The 16674-nt window shown below is 62.7% G+C and overlaps 1 protein-coding gene across 14 annotated transcripts in view; it reads left to right on the forward strand.

Annotated features, from left to right (window-relative positions):
• CACNA1H (calcium voltage-gated channel subunit alpha1 H) overlaps positions 1 to 16674 on the forward strand; it is a 63144-nt gene that overhangs the window by 32714 nt on the left and 13756 nt on the right. For 13 of the 14 annotated variants that reach the window (XR_009535752.1, XR_009535753.1, XR_009535755.1 and 10 more), the window contains exons 2-15: positions 3881 to 4001; positions 4107 to 4240; positions 4715 to 4812; positions 6955 to 7114; positions 7468 to 7786; positions 7915 to 8007; positions 9170 to 9947; positions 11133 to 11575; positions 13478 to 13629; positions 14401 to 14586; positions 15302 to 15419; positions 15715 to 15870; positions 16056 to 16146; positions 16304 to 16512. Coding sequence is in view for 10 of the 14 variants with exons in the window: in XM_060124754.1 (XP_059980737.1) it covers positions 3881 to 4001; positions 4107 to 4240; positions 4715 to 4812; positions 6955 to 7114; positions 7468 to 7786; positions 7915 to 8007; positions 9170 to 9947; positions 11133 to 11575; positions 13478 to 13629; positions 14401 to 14586; positions 15302 to 15419; positions 15715 to 15870; positions 16056 to 16146; positions 16304 to 16512 (3058 nt within the window). In the remaining 4 variants the exon portion in view is untranslated. The remainder of the gene's footprint in view (positions 1 to 3880; positions 4002 to 4106; positions 4241 to 4714; positions 4813 to 6954; positions 7115 to 7467; positions 7787 to 7914; positions 8008 to 9169; positions 9948 to 11132; positions 11576 to 13477; positions 13630 to 14400; positions 14587 to 15301; positions 15420 to 15714; positions 15871 to 16055; positions 16147 to 16303; positions 16513 to 16674) is intronic. The other variant, XM_060124759.1, reaches the window with a different exon arrangement.

The following is a 16674-nucleotide window of genomic DNA, read 5'->3' on the forward strand; positions in this document are numbered from 1 at the left end:
ATGAGAGTCCGGTTGGCACCGCCTGTCCTCAGCTGCCCACAAAGGCGTGACCAGGAAACGGCTGTGACGTGTGGGGCTGATGGAGCCCTCCCCCCACCGCTGGCGGATCCCCTCTCTGGGCAGGGCCAGTGGGACCCTGTGCGTGGGGAGCTCCTCCCTGGGCAGGGTGGCTCTAAGTGCTTCTCCTGTGTGCACTTTGCACAGAAAGATGAGCAGGACCCCAGGAGCTCGTCCCTCCCAGGGTGTTTGGGGTGGTGGGGGAGGGGGGCTGGGGTGTATCATAGAATAGTAACCCCAAAGGGGGCATGCTCATGAGGATGGATAGGGAACTTTCTGGGCCGTGCTGACCAGGTTGGTCACCCCAGCCACATGGACAGTGTCCCCACCTCACACACAAACCTGTGCTCATCCTGCTGCATGGGGTCACTGTGGCCGTGGAGGTTGTCCTGAGCCCCTAGGGCTTGCCTCCAGGGCAGGGGTGGCAGGTGGGGCCACGGGGCCAGTGGGGTCAGGAGAAAGCCGAGGTTGGTGGGTGGTTTTTGCTTGTTAGTGCTTTGGGAAGGTATCGAGGTAGGACCCCGGCCCAGGACCTCAAGCTGGGCTATCTTTGCAAGTTGCTGGGAGCCTAGTTTGTGGCTCTTGCTGGAGACTGGGCCCCCCTAGCCCTTGATCAAGTAACGTCTCATGGGTCCTGGCCCAGCCCAGCCCAGGGCTCCAGACATGCACTGCACCGTTGAGGACCAAGGTTCTTAGCTCTGCTCAACGCCAGCTCCAGGGTCTATGGTGATCCCAGAGTGAACATGGGCATGGGCCTGGGAGAAATCGGGCAGCAGGCTCGCGACATCAGTCTGAGATGAGGGGCATGAAGCTGGTGGAAGAAGGGAAGAGCTGAGGGCTCAGAGGCAGGCTGGGCTGGGCTGGGCTGGGCTGGAAACCCTGATGCTCCTGGATGGAGCAGGATGTTCGCCATGTGGGAGGTGGGAGCTGGCCCGGCGGAAGCACTCGGGGTCAGGGGAGAGCTCGAAGAAGTGGGGCAAGGAAGGAGGGTCCCAGGACCCAGGAGCAGACAGTCCCCACACCCCCACTGCCTGTATGGGCAAACTGAGGGCCCAGGCTGCTCTGTGCTGTCTCCCTGCAGGGGTTGCGGGGGGGCCACGTGCCTGCAAGACCAAGGGTCCAGCCAGGCCTGGGGAGCATCTGAGCCTCGTGCGCCCAGACCCAGAGCTGCCTGCTCCCTGCTGTGTGGCAGTGTCCTTGCTGGTGGGACTGGGGGTGCTTGTCCTTCAGGCATGTCATCCACAGCTTTAGTGTTGAGAACCCACCCCCACTCCTGGGAGACAGACAATGACACCCTTGCAGCCCCTCTTCCAGAGGTGCTGTTTGCAGCAGTGAAGGACAGAGGAGCCGTGCGCAGCTCCCAGGGGCTGCAGCCGGCGGGGTCAGGACACGGGGAGAGCTGCGGTGCCCTAGGACTGGCTTCAGTGTGTGGCCTCAGCATCCCATGACACAGCCTGGGACCCACGCCCGGTGCCCTCGGGCGAGTCACCAGAGCTCCCAGTCTGTGCAGGGCGGGCTGGACTGGCTGGCGCACAGTAGGTGCACTATGGGTGTTTGGAGCAGCTTTCGGCTGCAGCTCTCTCCTCCCCCCACCCCACCCACGGGGACCTTGCAGCACCCACAGGCCCTGACTGTGCGCCGAGCCACCCTGCCAGCCCTTCTCAGCCAGCTCCCGTTGCGCTGTCACAGGCCTGTGGGGTTGGGCCCTCAGCGCTGTCTTAGCAGGACGCTGATTTCTGTTTTTCTGCAGCCGAATCACAGCAAAGGCACTTGTTACTGCTGAACCCATTAAGTGTAATTATGGTGCTCTCAGTGGGAACGGGTAATTACATTGGTGGCCCAGTGCCACACTGTGCAGTGTGCCAAGGGCCAGGGGCCTCAGAGCGGCAACTGTTGGCCCTGCCCTTGCAGGGAGGCAGGGGGAGAGGGGTCTGGGCGGGGCAGGCTGCCGGGCCCCACAAAGGAAGGACACACATGGCCTGGCCTTCCTCCTGCCCTGATCCCGGGGCCTGTACACCTGAATAAGCATGCAGGCCCTGAACCTCCCCAGGCCTTGTCCTTCCCTGACTCCAGTCACAGCACAGCCTCTGCCAGTTTGTGAGGTACCCTTGGCATCAGAGCTCCTCACAGGTGGGGCCGCATGGACCCCTGGCCCAGTGCCCACATGTGGTGGAGCATGGAGTGGGCACTCATGGCCCTGGGACTGACCTTCATTTTGGGGAGCAGGGCCCTGCTGCTTTGGTCACCTCGTTGATCCATGAGATACGCGTCCACCTACCCAGCTGGAGGAACACAGGGGAAACGGAGGGGCACCAAGGCTCCAGGTCACACAGCCAGTATGTGCTGCAGCCAAGGAACCTGAGGGTGGATGCGCTGTCCCTGTCATCCTGCCTCAGGCCGCTCAGCGCCGGGCGGGCTGGGGGCTGCAGGGCAGGGTGGGGACTGCAGGACGGGGTGGTCCCCAAGTGGGTAGGTGCAGGGTCTCAACACTAGGTTTCTCAGGCTGTCTACTGACACGCGGTGTTTTCCAAGTGCTGACTTCTCTCTCTTTAAAGGAAAGTCCCCCATCCACCCCGCACCAGCCCAGAGAAGACCTCTGGGGGCCTCCTGCTCGCGCCCTCACTCTCTCCAGCACAGGGCAGGACAGGCAGGCAGCCCCACAGAAAGCCCGCCTTGGAGGGTGAGGGTGGGTCACGGTGGGAGGGGGTTCTTGACATGGGGGTGGTGTGTGGGGTACAAGGAATGTCTCCAGGGCCCTCCCATCTGACGGGCACTTACCTGCATCCAGGAGTTTGGGTGAAGCCCCAGTCCCGCAGCTGGGGATCCCCCCCACGCAGCCTATCCCCCATCGGGCAGCCCCTGGGTCACCTGCCTGGGGTGTGGGTCCCTTCCTCATACATGACACGGCCGGCCCACCACAGGGCTCCCCGATCTCCTGATGAGCCAACGGAAGCGAACATGGGGGTGCACCCCTGTCTGGAGACAGCCACTGAGGGGGTCATAGCCAAAGTAATGCCATGGCCTCTGTGGTGCCACGGTGCCACCTGGTGGCCACTCCCAGAATGGCTGAGCATTCTGGGATCCTGGGTGACTTTTCGTTCTGAGGGCCAGCGACCCCACAGGGTGGCCAGGTTCACACAGCACAAGGGGATGCAGCCCTGGCTGCTGGCCCGGCACCCTAAAGTCCTGGCTGGATACCCTCCTGCCAAAGGGAAGACTCTCCTGGACAGGACCCTTCACGGGCTGGCGGCTTCCACTCCCAGGACTAACTTGGGGCGGAGGGTGTCCTCACTCACCTGTCCTTCGTCCATGTCCCGGCCCCCTTCATCTGGGCACACAGTAGGGCTGCGGGTCCTCCGGGCCCAGGCACTGAGCTGGGCTCAAGTCCACATTGCTCATCGCCCATCGCTGTGGTCAGGGCGTTCTCCTTCTGCTGGGGTCACGGAGGGTTTCATGCAGGGCCAGGGGGAGAGGTCTTCAGGGCTGCCCTCATGAGGTGTCTGTGGTACTTGGGGTCCCAGCTGGACAGTGCTGGTGAGACTGCTAATTTGAGGGGCTGATCTCAGTTTAGGGCATCACAGTTGGGGGAGTCTGGCAGAGGGGCAGTGGCTGGCCTCCCGCCTCCATCCAGGGTCCTGCTGTACATAAGGGGTTGGCAGCAGTGTCCAGAGGCCGGTGTTGGGGGTCTGTCCCTCACTGCCCAGCTGATGGCTTGGGCACGGGGGCGCGGATTTTGAGGGACTGTCCCTGTGGCAGCTGTAGGGGGTGCTGGGGGTGGGTTCTGGGGCTCCCCCACCTGCCACATGGACCCTTAACTCGGCACCTGCCCCACATGGTTCGAGCACGTCAGCATGCTGGTCATCATGCTCAACTGCGTGACCCTGGGCATGTTCCGCCCCTGCGAGGACGTCGAGTGCCGCTCGGAGCGCTGCAGCATCCTGGAGGTGGGCGGGGCAGGCGGGGCAGGGCAGGCGGGGCGGGACTGGCCACAGGTGACCTGGGCTGGGTGTGAGGGGTGCAGGCCCAGCTCTCAGGTCCCTCTCCTGCAGGCGTTTGACGACTTCATCTTCGCCTTCTTCGCGGTGGAGATGGTCATCAAGATGATCGCCCTCGGGCTGTTCGGGCAGAAGTGCTACCTGGGCGACACGTGGAACAGGCTGGACTTCTTCATCGTCATGGCGGGGTATGGCCCTGCCCCACCGCAGACCAGACCAGGGCGGCCCCTGCGCCTGGCCAGGCCTGGCTGGGAGCCCTGCCCCCCTCAGACCCCATGGCAGCCCCTGGGTCCCCCAGGAAGAGGGATGGGGAGGTGTACTCAGGTGGTGCTGGGTCTGGGGTGCCAGGGGCAGGACACTTGTCCAGGGCCCCCTGTGCCAGCACCAGGGACAGCAGGACAGACACAGGGTGATGGAGTGGCCTGTGAGTGGTGAGGAGCCCCCAGTGGTAACCTAAGCTTATACTTCCCCTGCCCTGGAGCCCACGCCAGGCTGGGTGCCTGGTGTGGGGACCAGGCCTCTGGCATGTGCTCACCTGCCCTGGGCCTCCTGGCCTCAGCTGGCAGGGTGCCCTGGAGAGAACCGTGTGCCCGCTGGCCTGGCTCTGACCCCAGAGCACCTGTCGGCCGCCTGAGCGCCCGTTCCCTCTGCCCCGCTCCTAGCATGATGGAGTACTCTCTGGATGGACACAACGTGAGCCTCTCGGCCATCCGGACAGTGCGTGTGCTGCGGCCCCTCCGTGCCATCAACCGTGTGCCCAGTAAGTGACCGTCACACCCGGGCCTGGGACAGGCGTGTCCTGCCAGCCCTGATGAGAGCTTTTGAGGACCCACTGGGGCACAAGGCCAGTAGGCCACACTGCCTGTGTGGCGTCTGGACGCTCTGGCCCCAGCCCAGACCCCAGTGCCGGGGTAGGAGAGGCTGGCCTCCTGCCACTCGCCATGGGAACCTGAGGATTTGCCACTGCTTTTCTGGGGAGGACAGAGCAACCCTGGGCCGAGTTGGGGTGTGATGCACAGTCAGACTGTGTGGGGTCCCGACTCCCCACAGTGCTGCTGAGTGACAGGGGCCATTCTGAACCTCAGATTCCTCATCTGCACAGCATTTGGGGTCGTGCCCGGGAGCTGTGCAGGACTTGGTTGCTCTCTTGTCTGTCCCACCCTGGTTCTCAGGTCTGAGTTCTGCCAAAGGGTCTGGTGCTCAGGGAAGGGTGGAGAAGCTTCCAGGGGGTCATGTGGCTGCTCGTTTGGAATGTGGTCTGTCCGGACCCAGGTCATCTGCCCACATGGGGCTGTTTGGGAGTTTCTGTGTCTTCCAAGTCTTCAGGGATGTGATCGAATTCAGCCGTTAATTTTCCTGGGGTTGTGTGTGGGTGGTGCCCGTGTGACTGTAAAGTGAGTATACACACACGTGCATGTGGGTCTGTGTGTGCTGTGTAGGTGTGCACAGCCTTTCTGGCTGCCTGGCCTGGGTCCTGGTGGCCTCAGCACTGAAGTCTGGGTGGTCAGGGTGTGTCCTGCGGCCCCTCCAAGAAGTCATACACCCCCAGTGTGGGTCACTCCCTCCCCCTGGGGCTGTCAGCTCCACCAAAGGGCAGGTGGGTGAGGTTTATGCTGTGAGACCCCTGGGCCTTCCTTCTGCTGGCCACCTGGCTATACCCTCAGGGATCAGACAGGGCTCAGATGCTATGTGATCCTGGGCAAGTACTGTACCTCTCTGAGCCTCGGTTTACCCAACTCTGAATGTGGTCCTCCTCAAGGATGGCTGTGGGTTGAGGTGAGGTGTCACACGTGGTTCTTAGCTCTGTGCCCAGCACCATCAGGCACTCAGTCTGCTCACCTGGACCCCCTTTCAGTGTGTGAAGTGATAATACAGCCCCTTTCACAACACAGATCTTCACTTTTCAGACCAAATGCCAGCAGCTTGGCCTTGCTCTGGGGACATGCCCTGGTCCCAAACAGGACCATGTGCCCCTTGCAGTGAGCCCCCAGTGTCTCACTCTGGCTGCCTGGGGTCCACTCTGACGCTGGACCACATGTGGCCTTTTGAGCCAGCTGCTGTCTGGCCAGGGTGGTGTTCACTTTGTCCCTGATGAATCTTTCTCCTGGCCATTTCTGAAACTTAAGTGCTTCTCCCAGCTGTGATTCCCCGCTGTGACCCCAGGGGTCCCACTTCTGCCATCCAACAGCTCCAGGGTGCTCTCCACGAGGCCCCCTGGCTCAGCCCCCTGGCCCAGGGCTCTGCCTGCACCCTTAGGTCAGCTCTTGCTTGTTTCTGGAAACAAGTCTTATCTTCACTGAGGTCTGGGACGGGGGCAGGCCCGGGACCAAGGGGGGCATGGGGCTTGGCTGACCCACTCCCTCGAATAATTGGTGTACACGCAGCCCATCGCACCCAGGAACAAGAGCTTCAAAACTGCCTCTCAAAAGCCGCTTCCTGCCCTGGGGTGCCCATAGCCCCTGCTTCCCCTCCAGTGCAGGGCTCTGCTCAACGTGATTCTCACAGAGAATGGAAAGAACCGCTGGTTCCTGAACCCAGTATCTGCTGCAAGACCCCCAGGCTGCTGCTCGCATGCAGGAGCCTGGGGCCGCGGGACTCCTGGTCTGGTCACCCTGGGGGCCTACCTGGCTGCAGTGTGTTCCCATACGGCATTCGCAAGGATCAGGGACCTCCCGCCCTGAGCCCCTCCAGGCCATGGCCTTGCTCCCCTCTGTGGTGTCTTACCGCAGATGTTTGTCCTTTGGGGCATGCTGGACTTGGGGGGGCCCAGCTCATGTCCCTCACAGAGGTGCTGGTGTCCATCTGTGAATGGCAGAGGGCTCAGGGCTCCCAGGAGGGCCTGGCGCCTCAGGGATTACCAGGAGGGCTCTGCTGCACTGACCGGCTGCCCTGCCACCTGCAGGCATGAGGATCCTGGTCACGCTGCTGCTGGACACGCTGCCCATGCTCGGGAACGTCCTCCTGCTCTGCTTCTTTGTCTTCTTCATCTTCGGCATCGTGGGTGTCCAGCTTTGGGCTGGACTGCTGCGCAACCGCTGCTTCCTGGACAGCACCTTCGCCAGGTGCAGGGGCCCTGCCCACCCTGCAGGACATGCCCCAGTCTGCTCTTCCCAGGGCCTGCCTCCAGAGGCTCCTCCTCTAGCAGGCTCCTCCCCCTCCAGGCCCCTCCCCTCCCCACCCAGAGGTTCCTCCCCTAACGGGCTCTTCCACCAACAGTCACCTCCTTCTCCAGGCTCATCCCCTAACAGGCCTCCTCCAGGCCCTGTTCCCAGGGACACACCCTTCCTGGAGCAGCACTAGCACTGGTGGGCCTGGGTCTGTCTCTGTTACTTTTGGTTTTTATTTGTGTTTCTATTTCTGTCTGACTGTGTCTGTTTGTCTGTTTCTCTCTGTCTCTCCATCTCTGTGCCTTCAGGAACAGCAACCTCAGCTTCCTGCGGCCATACTACCAGCCGGAGGAGGGTGAGGAAAACCCCTTCATCTGCTCCTCTCGCCGGGACAACGGCATGCAGAAGTGCTCGCACATCCCCAGCCGCCGCGAGCTGCGCGTGGAGTGCACGCTGGGCTGGGAGGCCTATGGGCAGCCACAGGCCGAGGGCGCAGGTGGCACGGGCCACCACACCTGCATCAACTGGAACCAGTACTACAATGTGTGCCGCTCAGGCGACTCCAACCCACACAACGGGGCCATCAGCTTCGACAACATCGGCTATGCCTGGATCGCCATCTTCCAGGTGGGCTCTGGGTCTCCCCTGCACTGGGCGCCCAGCACGCGGGGCCTGGGGGCTGGTACCAGGCAGGCGTGGAGGGCCCACTGCCCTCTCAGGGCCGTCCGTGTGTCCAGCCGCCTGCCCCCCACCAGGTGATCACGCTGGAGGGCTGGGTGGACATCATGTACTACGTCATGGACGCTCATTCCTTCTACAACTTCATCTACTTCATCCTGCTCATCATTGTAAGTGCAGGGGCGGAGTGGGATGCACGGGGCGAGGGGTGGGGGGGCGCCCCCGCTTTGCGACAGCCCTGTCTCAGATCCCAAGCTCCTCCTCTGTTAGCAGGCATCGTCCTGTCCCCGGGGTCCAGCGAGATCCTGCTTGTGCCCCTGGTGCAGCGCCGTCTTGGCCTTTGCTGGCCCTCTTGGGTCCCTGCACTTGACTGAGCTATAGGGCAGGGCGGGGGCAGCAGAGACCCAGGGCCGTCGTGTCCAGGGCAGGTGGGTGGGGGCCCTTGGTGGAGTTGGGGGGAGACTCTGTCCAGCCCCAGGAGGAGGTGGGCAGGGTTGGGAGGACAGAGAAGCCTGTGTGTGTGGGGGGAGGGGAGAGAGACCTCAGACAGTCCTTCAGGCCCTCCCATGGCCAGGTCCTATCAGGAGGCTGCAGGAGAGTCAGGATCACCTGTTGGGGTCACAGTCCCCCCACAGTGTACATGGGCTCTCAGCACAGTTCTCCACAGTATAGGTGTTTCCCCCAGGCACGGCCCTCCACAGGGATTGTGGCCCCCAGGGGTGGCCCTCACTTGGTTCTCTCAGTGGCCCCTGGTGCCTGGGGCGGGGTTTGAAAAGACCAGCAGTGAATTAAATCAGGCACCTGTCCTGCCTTATCTCAGACCATAATCACAAACAGCAGAGTGTCACCCGGTGACCCTGCCACAGAGGACAGTGCAGCCGTGGGGGCTGAGGAAGACCTGACCCGGGCGGGAGGGTGTGGCTGGGGACAGAGCTGAAGGACGAGGGGACAAACCACACAGATGACGGGAAGGCGGGTCTCCCCACATGTCCTGCAACTGTCCACAAACAGGCAAGGAGCACCTACCCTGCACCACCCATCCCAAATGCTGGGGCTCAACATCGGATCAGCAAGGACCCTGCCCATCACAGGGTGCCCTGCCGCCGCCGGCTACCCTGGGGCCATATCCCGGGCCCCTAGAACGGGCAGCGCACAGTGGGGCTCAGTATTTCTCTCATCAGGGGCTTGATTGTTGTGTAGAAACCACAGCTGCTGTCCTGGTCTCCTGCCCTGCCCAGTCCTGACGCCCAGGGCGGTGGGTCCCAGTGTCCCCGCTTCCCTGCCTCCCTGGGGCACTCGTCCGGTGAGCTCGCTGCCTCCCGCCCGCCACAGGTGGGTTCCTTCTTCATGATCAACCTGTGCCTAGTGGTGATCGCCACGCAGTTCTCGGAGACGAAGCAGCGGGAGAGCCAGCTGATGCGGGAGCAGCGGGCCCGCTACCTGTCCAACGACAGCACGCTGGCCAGCTTCTCAGAGCCTGGCAGCTGCTATGAGGAGCTCCTCCGGTACGTGGGCCATGTGTGCCGCAAGCTGAAGCGCCGTGGCCTCCGCCTCTATGCCCGCTGGCAGAGCCGCTGGCGCAAGAAGGTGGACCCCAGCGGCGTGCCGCACGGCCAGGGCGCTGGGTGGCGGCCACGGCGGGCGGGAGGGCGCGCCACCTCCATCCACCATCTTGTGTACCACCACCACCACCACCACCACCACCACTACCACTTCAGCCATGGCAGCCCACGCCGGCCAGGCCCCGAGCCAGGCGGCAGTGACACCAGGCTGGTGCGGGCCGGAGCACCTCCCTCGCCCGGCCATGGGCCCCCTGACGCTGAGTCAGTGCACAGCGTGTACCATGCAGACTGCCACGTGGAGGGGCCACAGGAGAGGGCCCGGGCGGCACATGCTGTGGCCACCGCCGCCGCCGGCCTCAAGCTGGCCACTGGGCTGGGCGCCATGAACTACCCCACCATCCTGCCCTCGGCCGCAGGCAGTGGCAAAGGTGGCCCCGGGCCCAAGGGGAAGCGTCCTGGTGGACCCCTGGGAGCCGGGGGGCACAGCCCACTGAGCCTGAGCAGCCCCAACCCCTGCGAGAAGATCCAGCATCTGGTCGGGGAGCACGGTAAGGACCTCACCCTGTGGGGAGCAGTGGGGAGTGGGGGATGGGCTCCTGGGACATCCCCGCCTGTGTGTGAACCCTCGTGAGTTCAGCCTTCTTCCCTTGGAGCCCTGGATGAAGGGAAGAAGGTGGGGGAGGTCCTGGGCACCTCAGATGGGAGAAGGTGCCCCCCCACCTCCATCCATCCTGTAGCCCTGAGCGTTTGCCACGTGGAAATGAGAATTCTGAAGCTAGAAAAAAAAACCCTGGGGCTGTGCCCCATTGCCCACGCCTGGCCCTGAGAGGGACCACCTGTCCATGGCCTGGTCATTTCTCAGGAGGAGTGGCCGGCCCCCTTTCTAGGTGGGGAGACTGAGGCTGGGGCAGAGGGAAGGGAAAGCCGAGGTCACAGAGCTCCCAAAGGCCGAGGAGAGAGGGGCCGGGGTGCCTCCCAGTATACTCGGTCCTCCCACCTGAGGTGCCGGCCTCACCCACCTGGGACGGGCAGGACACTGCGACCCCAGACACTGGCATCCCATGCAGACTGAGGCCCTCCCAGGTGGCATGCGCGGGCAGTAGCCCTCAGGGTGCCTGGAGTGGGTAGAGGTGTGTGTGTCCTCACACAGTGAGGCACTGTGTCAAAATGCACGTGCCTATAGTCCTGCACTGCCCACTGGGGCAGGTTGGCCCCGCAGGGCTCCTGGCTGTGGGGCGTCTAAGCCACCGCCGGCGCAGTCTCCTGGGCCCCAGAGACTCAGCCGGGCAGGCAGCACCGAGCGACGATGGCTCCTGCGCATCGTGACCTGGAATGTTCCCAGTCACGTCATCCGTTTAACGTGACTGCTGGAAAGTGGCTCACGTCACATTTCTGTGGATGGCGTGGCCCCCTGGTGGATGAGCCCCTCTGCCTCTTTTTAGCCTTGAGTGAACAGAGAGTACCTGTGCAGGGCGTGCATGTGCTCAGGTGTGAGTGCCCAGGCGTGGGCATGTGTGTCTGTGCATGTGCTCAGGCGTGTGCTGAGGTGTGTATGAATGTTCCCACATGTGCACATATACCCAGGTGTGAGTGCCCAGGCGTGTGCATGTGTACGATGTGCATGTCTACACAGACACCGTTCACCCCATGGCAGCCTGCTTGTGCATGTGGGTCCCAGGCGCCTGGTGTTGCAGCTGAGCGGCCTGAGGCTGCCCACATCCTTCTCCCTGCAGGACTGGGCCAGGCCCCCAGCCGTCTGTCAGGCCTGAGCGTGCCCTGCCCCCTGCCCAGCCCCCAGGCGGGCACGCTGACCTGTGAGCTGAGTAGCTGCCCGTACTGCACCAGCGCCCTGGAGGACCCCGAGCTGGAGTTCAGCGACTCAGACAGCGGAGACTCAGACAGCAACGGGGTCTACGAATTCACACGGGATGTGCGGCATGGAGACCGCCGTGACCCCATGCAGCCACCCCCAGCGGCGGACACGCCAGACTCAGGAGGAACGCAGCGGAGGGCACAGCGGCGGGCGGTGGCAGGCGAGCAGGGAGGGCTGGGCCGCGTCTGGGCCTCCTTTAGCGGCAAGCTGTGCCGCATCGTGGACAGCAAGTATTTCAACCGCGGCATCATGGTAGCCATCCTCACCAACACGCTGAGCATGGGCATCGAGTACCATGAGCAGGTAGGCGGCCCGGTGCACCCTCCAGAGGTGAAGTGGGCCTGAATGGACAGCCCTTGGAGCGACCCCTGGGGAGCACGTTCCTCGTGTCTCCTTGAGACTTCAGTCTCTTACAGGGCCCCACAGAGGGGTTTCTGGGGGATGGGGAACAGGGATGGCGTTAGAGCTGAATGTCAGCTGTTGTGGCCGTTTTTATCAGCCACTCAGCAAACGCTCGTGCTTCTCCTTGGCTGGGCCTCTGCTGAGGGGTGAATGGAGAAACCGTGGCTCCCGCCTGGAGGTCCTCCTGTCTGGGGTGGGGGTTTGAAATCACAATCCCAGAGGCAGCAGGGGGCTGAGGGCGCTCACCAGGCCACCCAGTGCTCTTCTCAGGATGGGACTCCCACAGCCCAGCTCTCACAGAGAGTGGCCCCCCCTTACATGAGCCAGAATGTGCCCACTGGAATGCCCCTGGGTGGCCCGGAGAGGCCAGTGGTATGGAATGGCCCCCAGAGGAGGAATTGTATGTGTGGTGCCTGGCCCCCCAGTAGCCCCTGCCCGGGACTGGGGCCTCGCCAGGGAGGAGCAGCGGCTGGGTCCGGCAGGGAGAGGGCGTCCACTCTGGGGACCGAGGCCAGTTCACTTTTTTTTTTTTTTTTTCTGTTTTGGCCGCATTGGGTCTTCATTGCTGCATGCGGGCTTTTTTCTCTGGTTGCAGCGATCAGGGGCTACTCTTCGTTGTGGTGCACGGTCTTCTCATTTCTGTGGCTTCTCTTGTTGTGGAGTACGGGCTCTAGGGACACGGGCTCCAGTAGTTGTGGCTCGTGGGCTCTAGAGCGCAGGCTCAGTAATTGTGGCACACAGGCTTAGTTGCTCCATGGCATGTGGGATCTTCCCGGACCAGGGCTTGAACCCATGTCCCCTGCATTGGCAGGCGGATTCTTAACCACTGCACCACGAGGGAAGCCCCGCGGCCAGTTCACTTTTTAATGACCAGGTTGCCTTCCTCGTTTTCCACCCTCTGGGCTTTTCAAGTTATTTAAGCTATGTTCTTTCATCCTGGAGCAATTCAGGGAAAATGCCAGCAGTGTTAGCTTCCAGCAGCCCCGGCAGGGAGGTTCTCTTTGTGAGGGTGAGACCTAGGCAGGGACAGCAGCAGGCTGGAGGGAATCCCCGGCAAGGAAGAGCCTCTGCACACACACGTGTATACACACACGCACGTGCACACGCGCACATACGCAAGGTTTACCTGTGCAGATGTGGACATGTGTACAGATGTGTACACGTGGGAGGCCCTGTGCACATGCACGGCACATGCAGGTACATGCAAACTCACATGTGCGCACAAACAGGCCACACACTGGCACACACACATACCAGCATTTACACTGGTGCAGGTGTGCACACACACAGGCGGGCCAGCACATCCCCAGTAAGAGAGGGACCTCTGGGGCCTTCTGCTGACAGGGAAGGGTGTGCAAGGCCACCAGGGATCAGGGCAGCTCTTGGGAGGCACCAACTGTGTGCCCTGCACCCCGTGCACCCACATGCCCACCCTGGAACCCTGAGGCAGATGCTCCAGCCCCTTTTCCCATGGCCTGTGCTTGTGGGGTCTGGGGAAGTCTGTGGACTGTTTCTCAGACATGCTGGTGGGAAGGTCAGGCAGGGCCTGGGGAGGGCCAGGGACAGTCAGGGCCAGACAGGGAGGGCCAGGCAGGTTGGGGTCCAGCTGGAGGGGACATCGCTGGGGTCCTTGTTTTCTCCTCCAGACAGCAGCCAGTTGGGCTCCTTCTGAGATGCTGCCACAGCCCCTTGGCCCCTTGATGCAGACTTACCTGCTCCTAGTTCAGTGGAGCAGTCCCCCACCCCTGCTGAGGGGCACTGGGAACCGTGGGTGGGCCCTGATGACGTCTCTGCTGCCCGCAGCCTGACGAGCTGACCAACGCCCTGGAGATCAGCAACATCGTGTTCACGAGTATGTTTGCCCTGGAGATGCTGCTGAAGCTGCTGGCCTTTGGTCCGCTGGGCTACATCCGGAATCCCTACAACATCTTCGATGGCATCATCGTGGTCATCAGGTGGGTCCCCACCGCCTGGGAGCCCACAGGGGCCGGGGAGGCTCTGGCTCGCCAGTGTCAGGAGACAGCCCCACACACATAGCAGAGTCCTAGCCAGCAGGAGAGGCCCTGCCAGCAGCATTTCATGGGATGGGATGTCTTGGGGCAGGATCCCCACCCCTCCCCACAAGCACTGTCGGGTACACACAGGTATGTCAGCTGCAACTCAGGTGAAAGTTTGTAGAACCTAGTGGAGCTGTTCCTGCAGGAACAGAGTGGGCACTCAGTGGCCCTTCGGCCTCACAGCCGGACTCCACTCAGGGCTCAGAACCTTTGAGGAAGGCCAGCTTGCCTGAGGGGTGTCTGCTGCAGCAAAATCAACACAGAAACGAATTGGAGAATCTGGGGGAATTCCCTTCCCCAGGAAGAAGCAGGGCCCTCAGGAGTCAAGGGATCCCCCACCCTAACAAGAATAGACAAGCCAGGCACAGCTTGAAAGGCAGAGGAGCAGGAAAGGCCCTCACTTGAGAAGCTTCTGACTGGGCAGCTTCTAGGGGTCGGGCAGCCAGCAGGACAGCAGCTGATTAGGAGGCTTCAGAGGTGTCACCGCCATCCCTCAGCCCTGTCGATGCCTTGATGCAGCTGAACCTGCTCCCAGAGTGGGGTTGAGCGGAGGCCACGGTGGCTCCCGGGCTGGTGTTCCTGCTTCTGGGAAGAGGGTATCCCAAGGTCAGGGTGGGCACAGGGATGCGCGGCCAGAGAAGGCCCTCCTAAGCCTCGGCCTGCCCACAGCGTGTGGGAGATCATCGGGCAGGCAGACGGCGGGCTGTCGGTGCTGCGGACCTTCCGGCTGCTGCGGGTGCTCAAGCTGGTGCGCTTCATGCCCGCGCTGCGGCGCCAGCTGGTGGTGCTCATGAAGACCATGGACAACGTGGCCACTTTCTGCATGCTGCTCATGCTGTTCATCTTCATCTTCAGGTGGGCGCGCCCGGTGGGCAAGGCCTGGGGCACTGAGCACATGCCTGCTCCCAAGAGGAGGCCCCTCCCACCGCGCTGGCCCCATGCTGTGGCTTTGGGGCCCGGGGTGCCAGGAGCTTCAAAGTGGCAGCAGAAACTCAGTCACTGGTTCCTTTCGACAGGACTGACTGGGCACCTTCTGTGCCAGGCACCGGCGTACTGGGCTCTGCTCCCACGGCTCATAGCTGAGTGGGGTGATGGGACCGGCCCCCAGATGGATGGATTGGGGATTGTGCCCTCCCCAAAAGCCAAGAATGAGGGAGGCAGAGAAGGGGCGGGGCAGCCAGGCTGGAGTTTCTTGCTTCAGCTGCTGTTTGCTGAGCCCTTGCCGTGGGCCAGCTTGGCCCGGGGCCTCAGGCCTTGGGGAGGGGGCTAGGGCAGAGGGCAGCCCCAGGTAGGCTGGGTGAGACAGGCACCTCAGGTCCCGGCTGCTGCATGAAGCCAGAGTGGCCTCTGGTTGTCCCTCCTACTGCTGGCCTTGGTCTTCCCACCTATACAATGGAAACAGCTCGGCTGTGGGCACTTGGGAGGCCCCTGCAAATCAGAAAGCTGGGGGTCCGGGGGGAGGTGTAGAGGAACAGCTGCTGGGTGTGGAGGTGACCAGGCAGCACCCCCCATATCCCTCCACTTGTGCCTCCTCCCCCGCACTCACCGCATCCCTGTCTGCCACCCTTAGCATCCTCGGAATGCACCTGTTTGGCTGCAAATTCAGCCTGAAAACAGACACTGGAGACACGGTCCCTGACAGGAAGAACTTTGACTCCCTGCTGTGGGCCATCGTCACAGTGTTCCAGGTAAAGCCAGGTGGGGCCGTCCCCTCATGTACATGGTAGTCCTTGGAGAGCCACAGCCCTGCTCAGAACAGCCCTAGGGCGGGCCGAGGCCTGTCCAAGGCCACAGTGAGTGACGAGCTGTGAACAGCAGCAGGGATATTGATTCTGGCCCCTGGGGTGGTGGACCTGGTCTCACTTGTCCAGAGCTCCTTCTGGTCCTAAGGGCCTGTCAGCATTTCTACAGCCAGACCCACCGTCCTGGCACCCCCTCGGCCCCATGTTGGGCCCACTCTGCCCCGCCACCCCTTTCCCCCAGATCCTCACCCAGGAGGACTGGAACGTTGTCCTCTACAACGGCATGGCCTCCACCTCCTCCTGGGCTGCCCTCTACTTCGTGGCCCTCATGACCTTTGGCAACTACGTGCTCTTCAACCTGCTGGTGGCCATCCTTGTGGAGGGCTTCCAGGCGGAGGTGAGGGGGGCTTCCAGGGGAGGCAGTGGGAGCCAGGCACATTGGGCAGACCAACATGGAGAGAATTCTGTCCTCCACCCGCTGGGCCCTTCCGTCCACACCTGCCCCCGTGCTGGCCTGGCCTTCCTGTAGGGGGGTTCCACCTGAGGGGAGCCTCACGTGTACTGTGTGCTCCTCGGGCACAGGGTGATGCCACCAGATCCGACACAGATGAAGACAAGACCTCCACCCACTTGGAGGAGGACTTGGACAAGTTCAGAGACCTCAGGGCCACAGGTGCGCATGCGGGTGAGGGGGCGGGGCGGGGACAGGATGGAGAGGGAGCTGCCTGCCTGTCTGGGCACAGCTGGGACTCCTGTGGGCGGGTCCTGGGCGGGCAGATTATCCTTCCTGGGAGCCCTGCAGGCTCAAGCGGCCTCCTCCCCCCACCCAGAGATGAAGATGTACTCGCTGGCGGTGACCCCCAACGGGCACTTGGAGGGCCAGGCCAGCCTACCCCCTCCCCTCATCATGCGCACGGCAGCCACACCCATGCCCACCCCCAAGAGCTCCCCACACCTGGATGCGGCCCCTGGCCTCCTGGACTCACGACGTGGCAGCAGCAGCTCCGTGGACCCCCAGCTGGGGGACCAGAAGTCTCTGGTAGGGATGGTCCCCTGCCCTGGCCTCAGGGCACCTTCAGGCTCCACCCACCCAGTTCCTTAGGCCTTCCCCAGAGATGAGTGAGGGTCCCGCACACACACCCCCAGTCATACCCCAGGAATCCCTTGGCCCTGAGTGCTTTGTTTTCTATAAATGGAGCCA

Source organism: Lagenorhynchus albirostris, chromosome 15 (genome assembly GCF_949774975.1).
Source record: "Lagenorhynchus albirostris chromosome 15, mLagAlb1.1, whole genome shotgun sequence".
Taxonomy (NCBI): Eukaryota; Metazoa; Chordata; class Mammalia; order Artiodactyla; family Delphinidae; genus Lagenorhynchus; species Lagenorhynchus albirostris.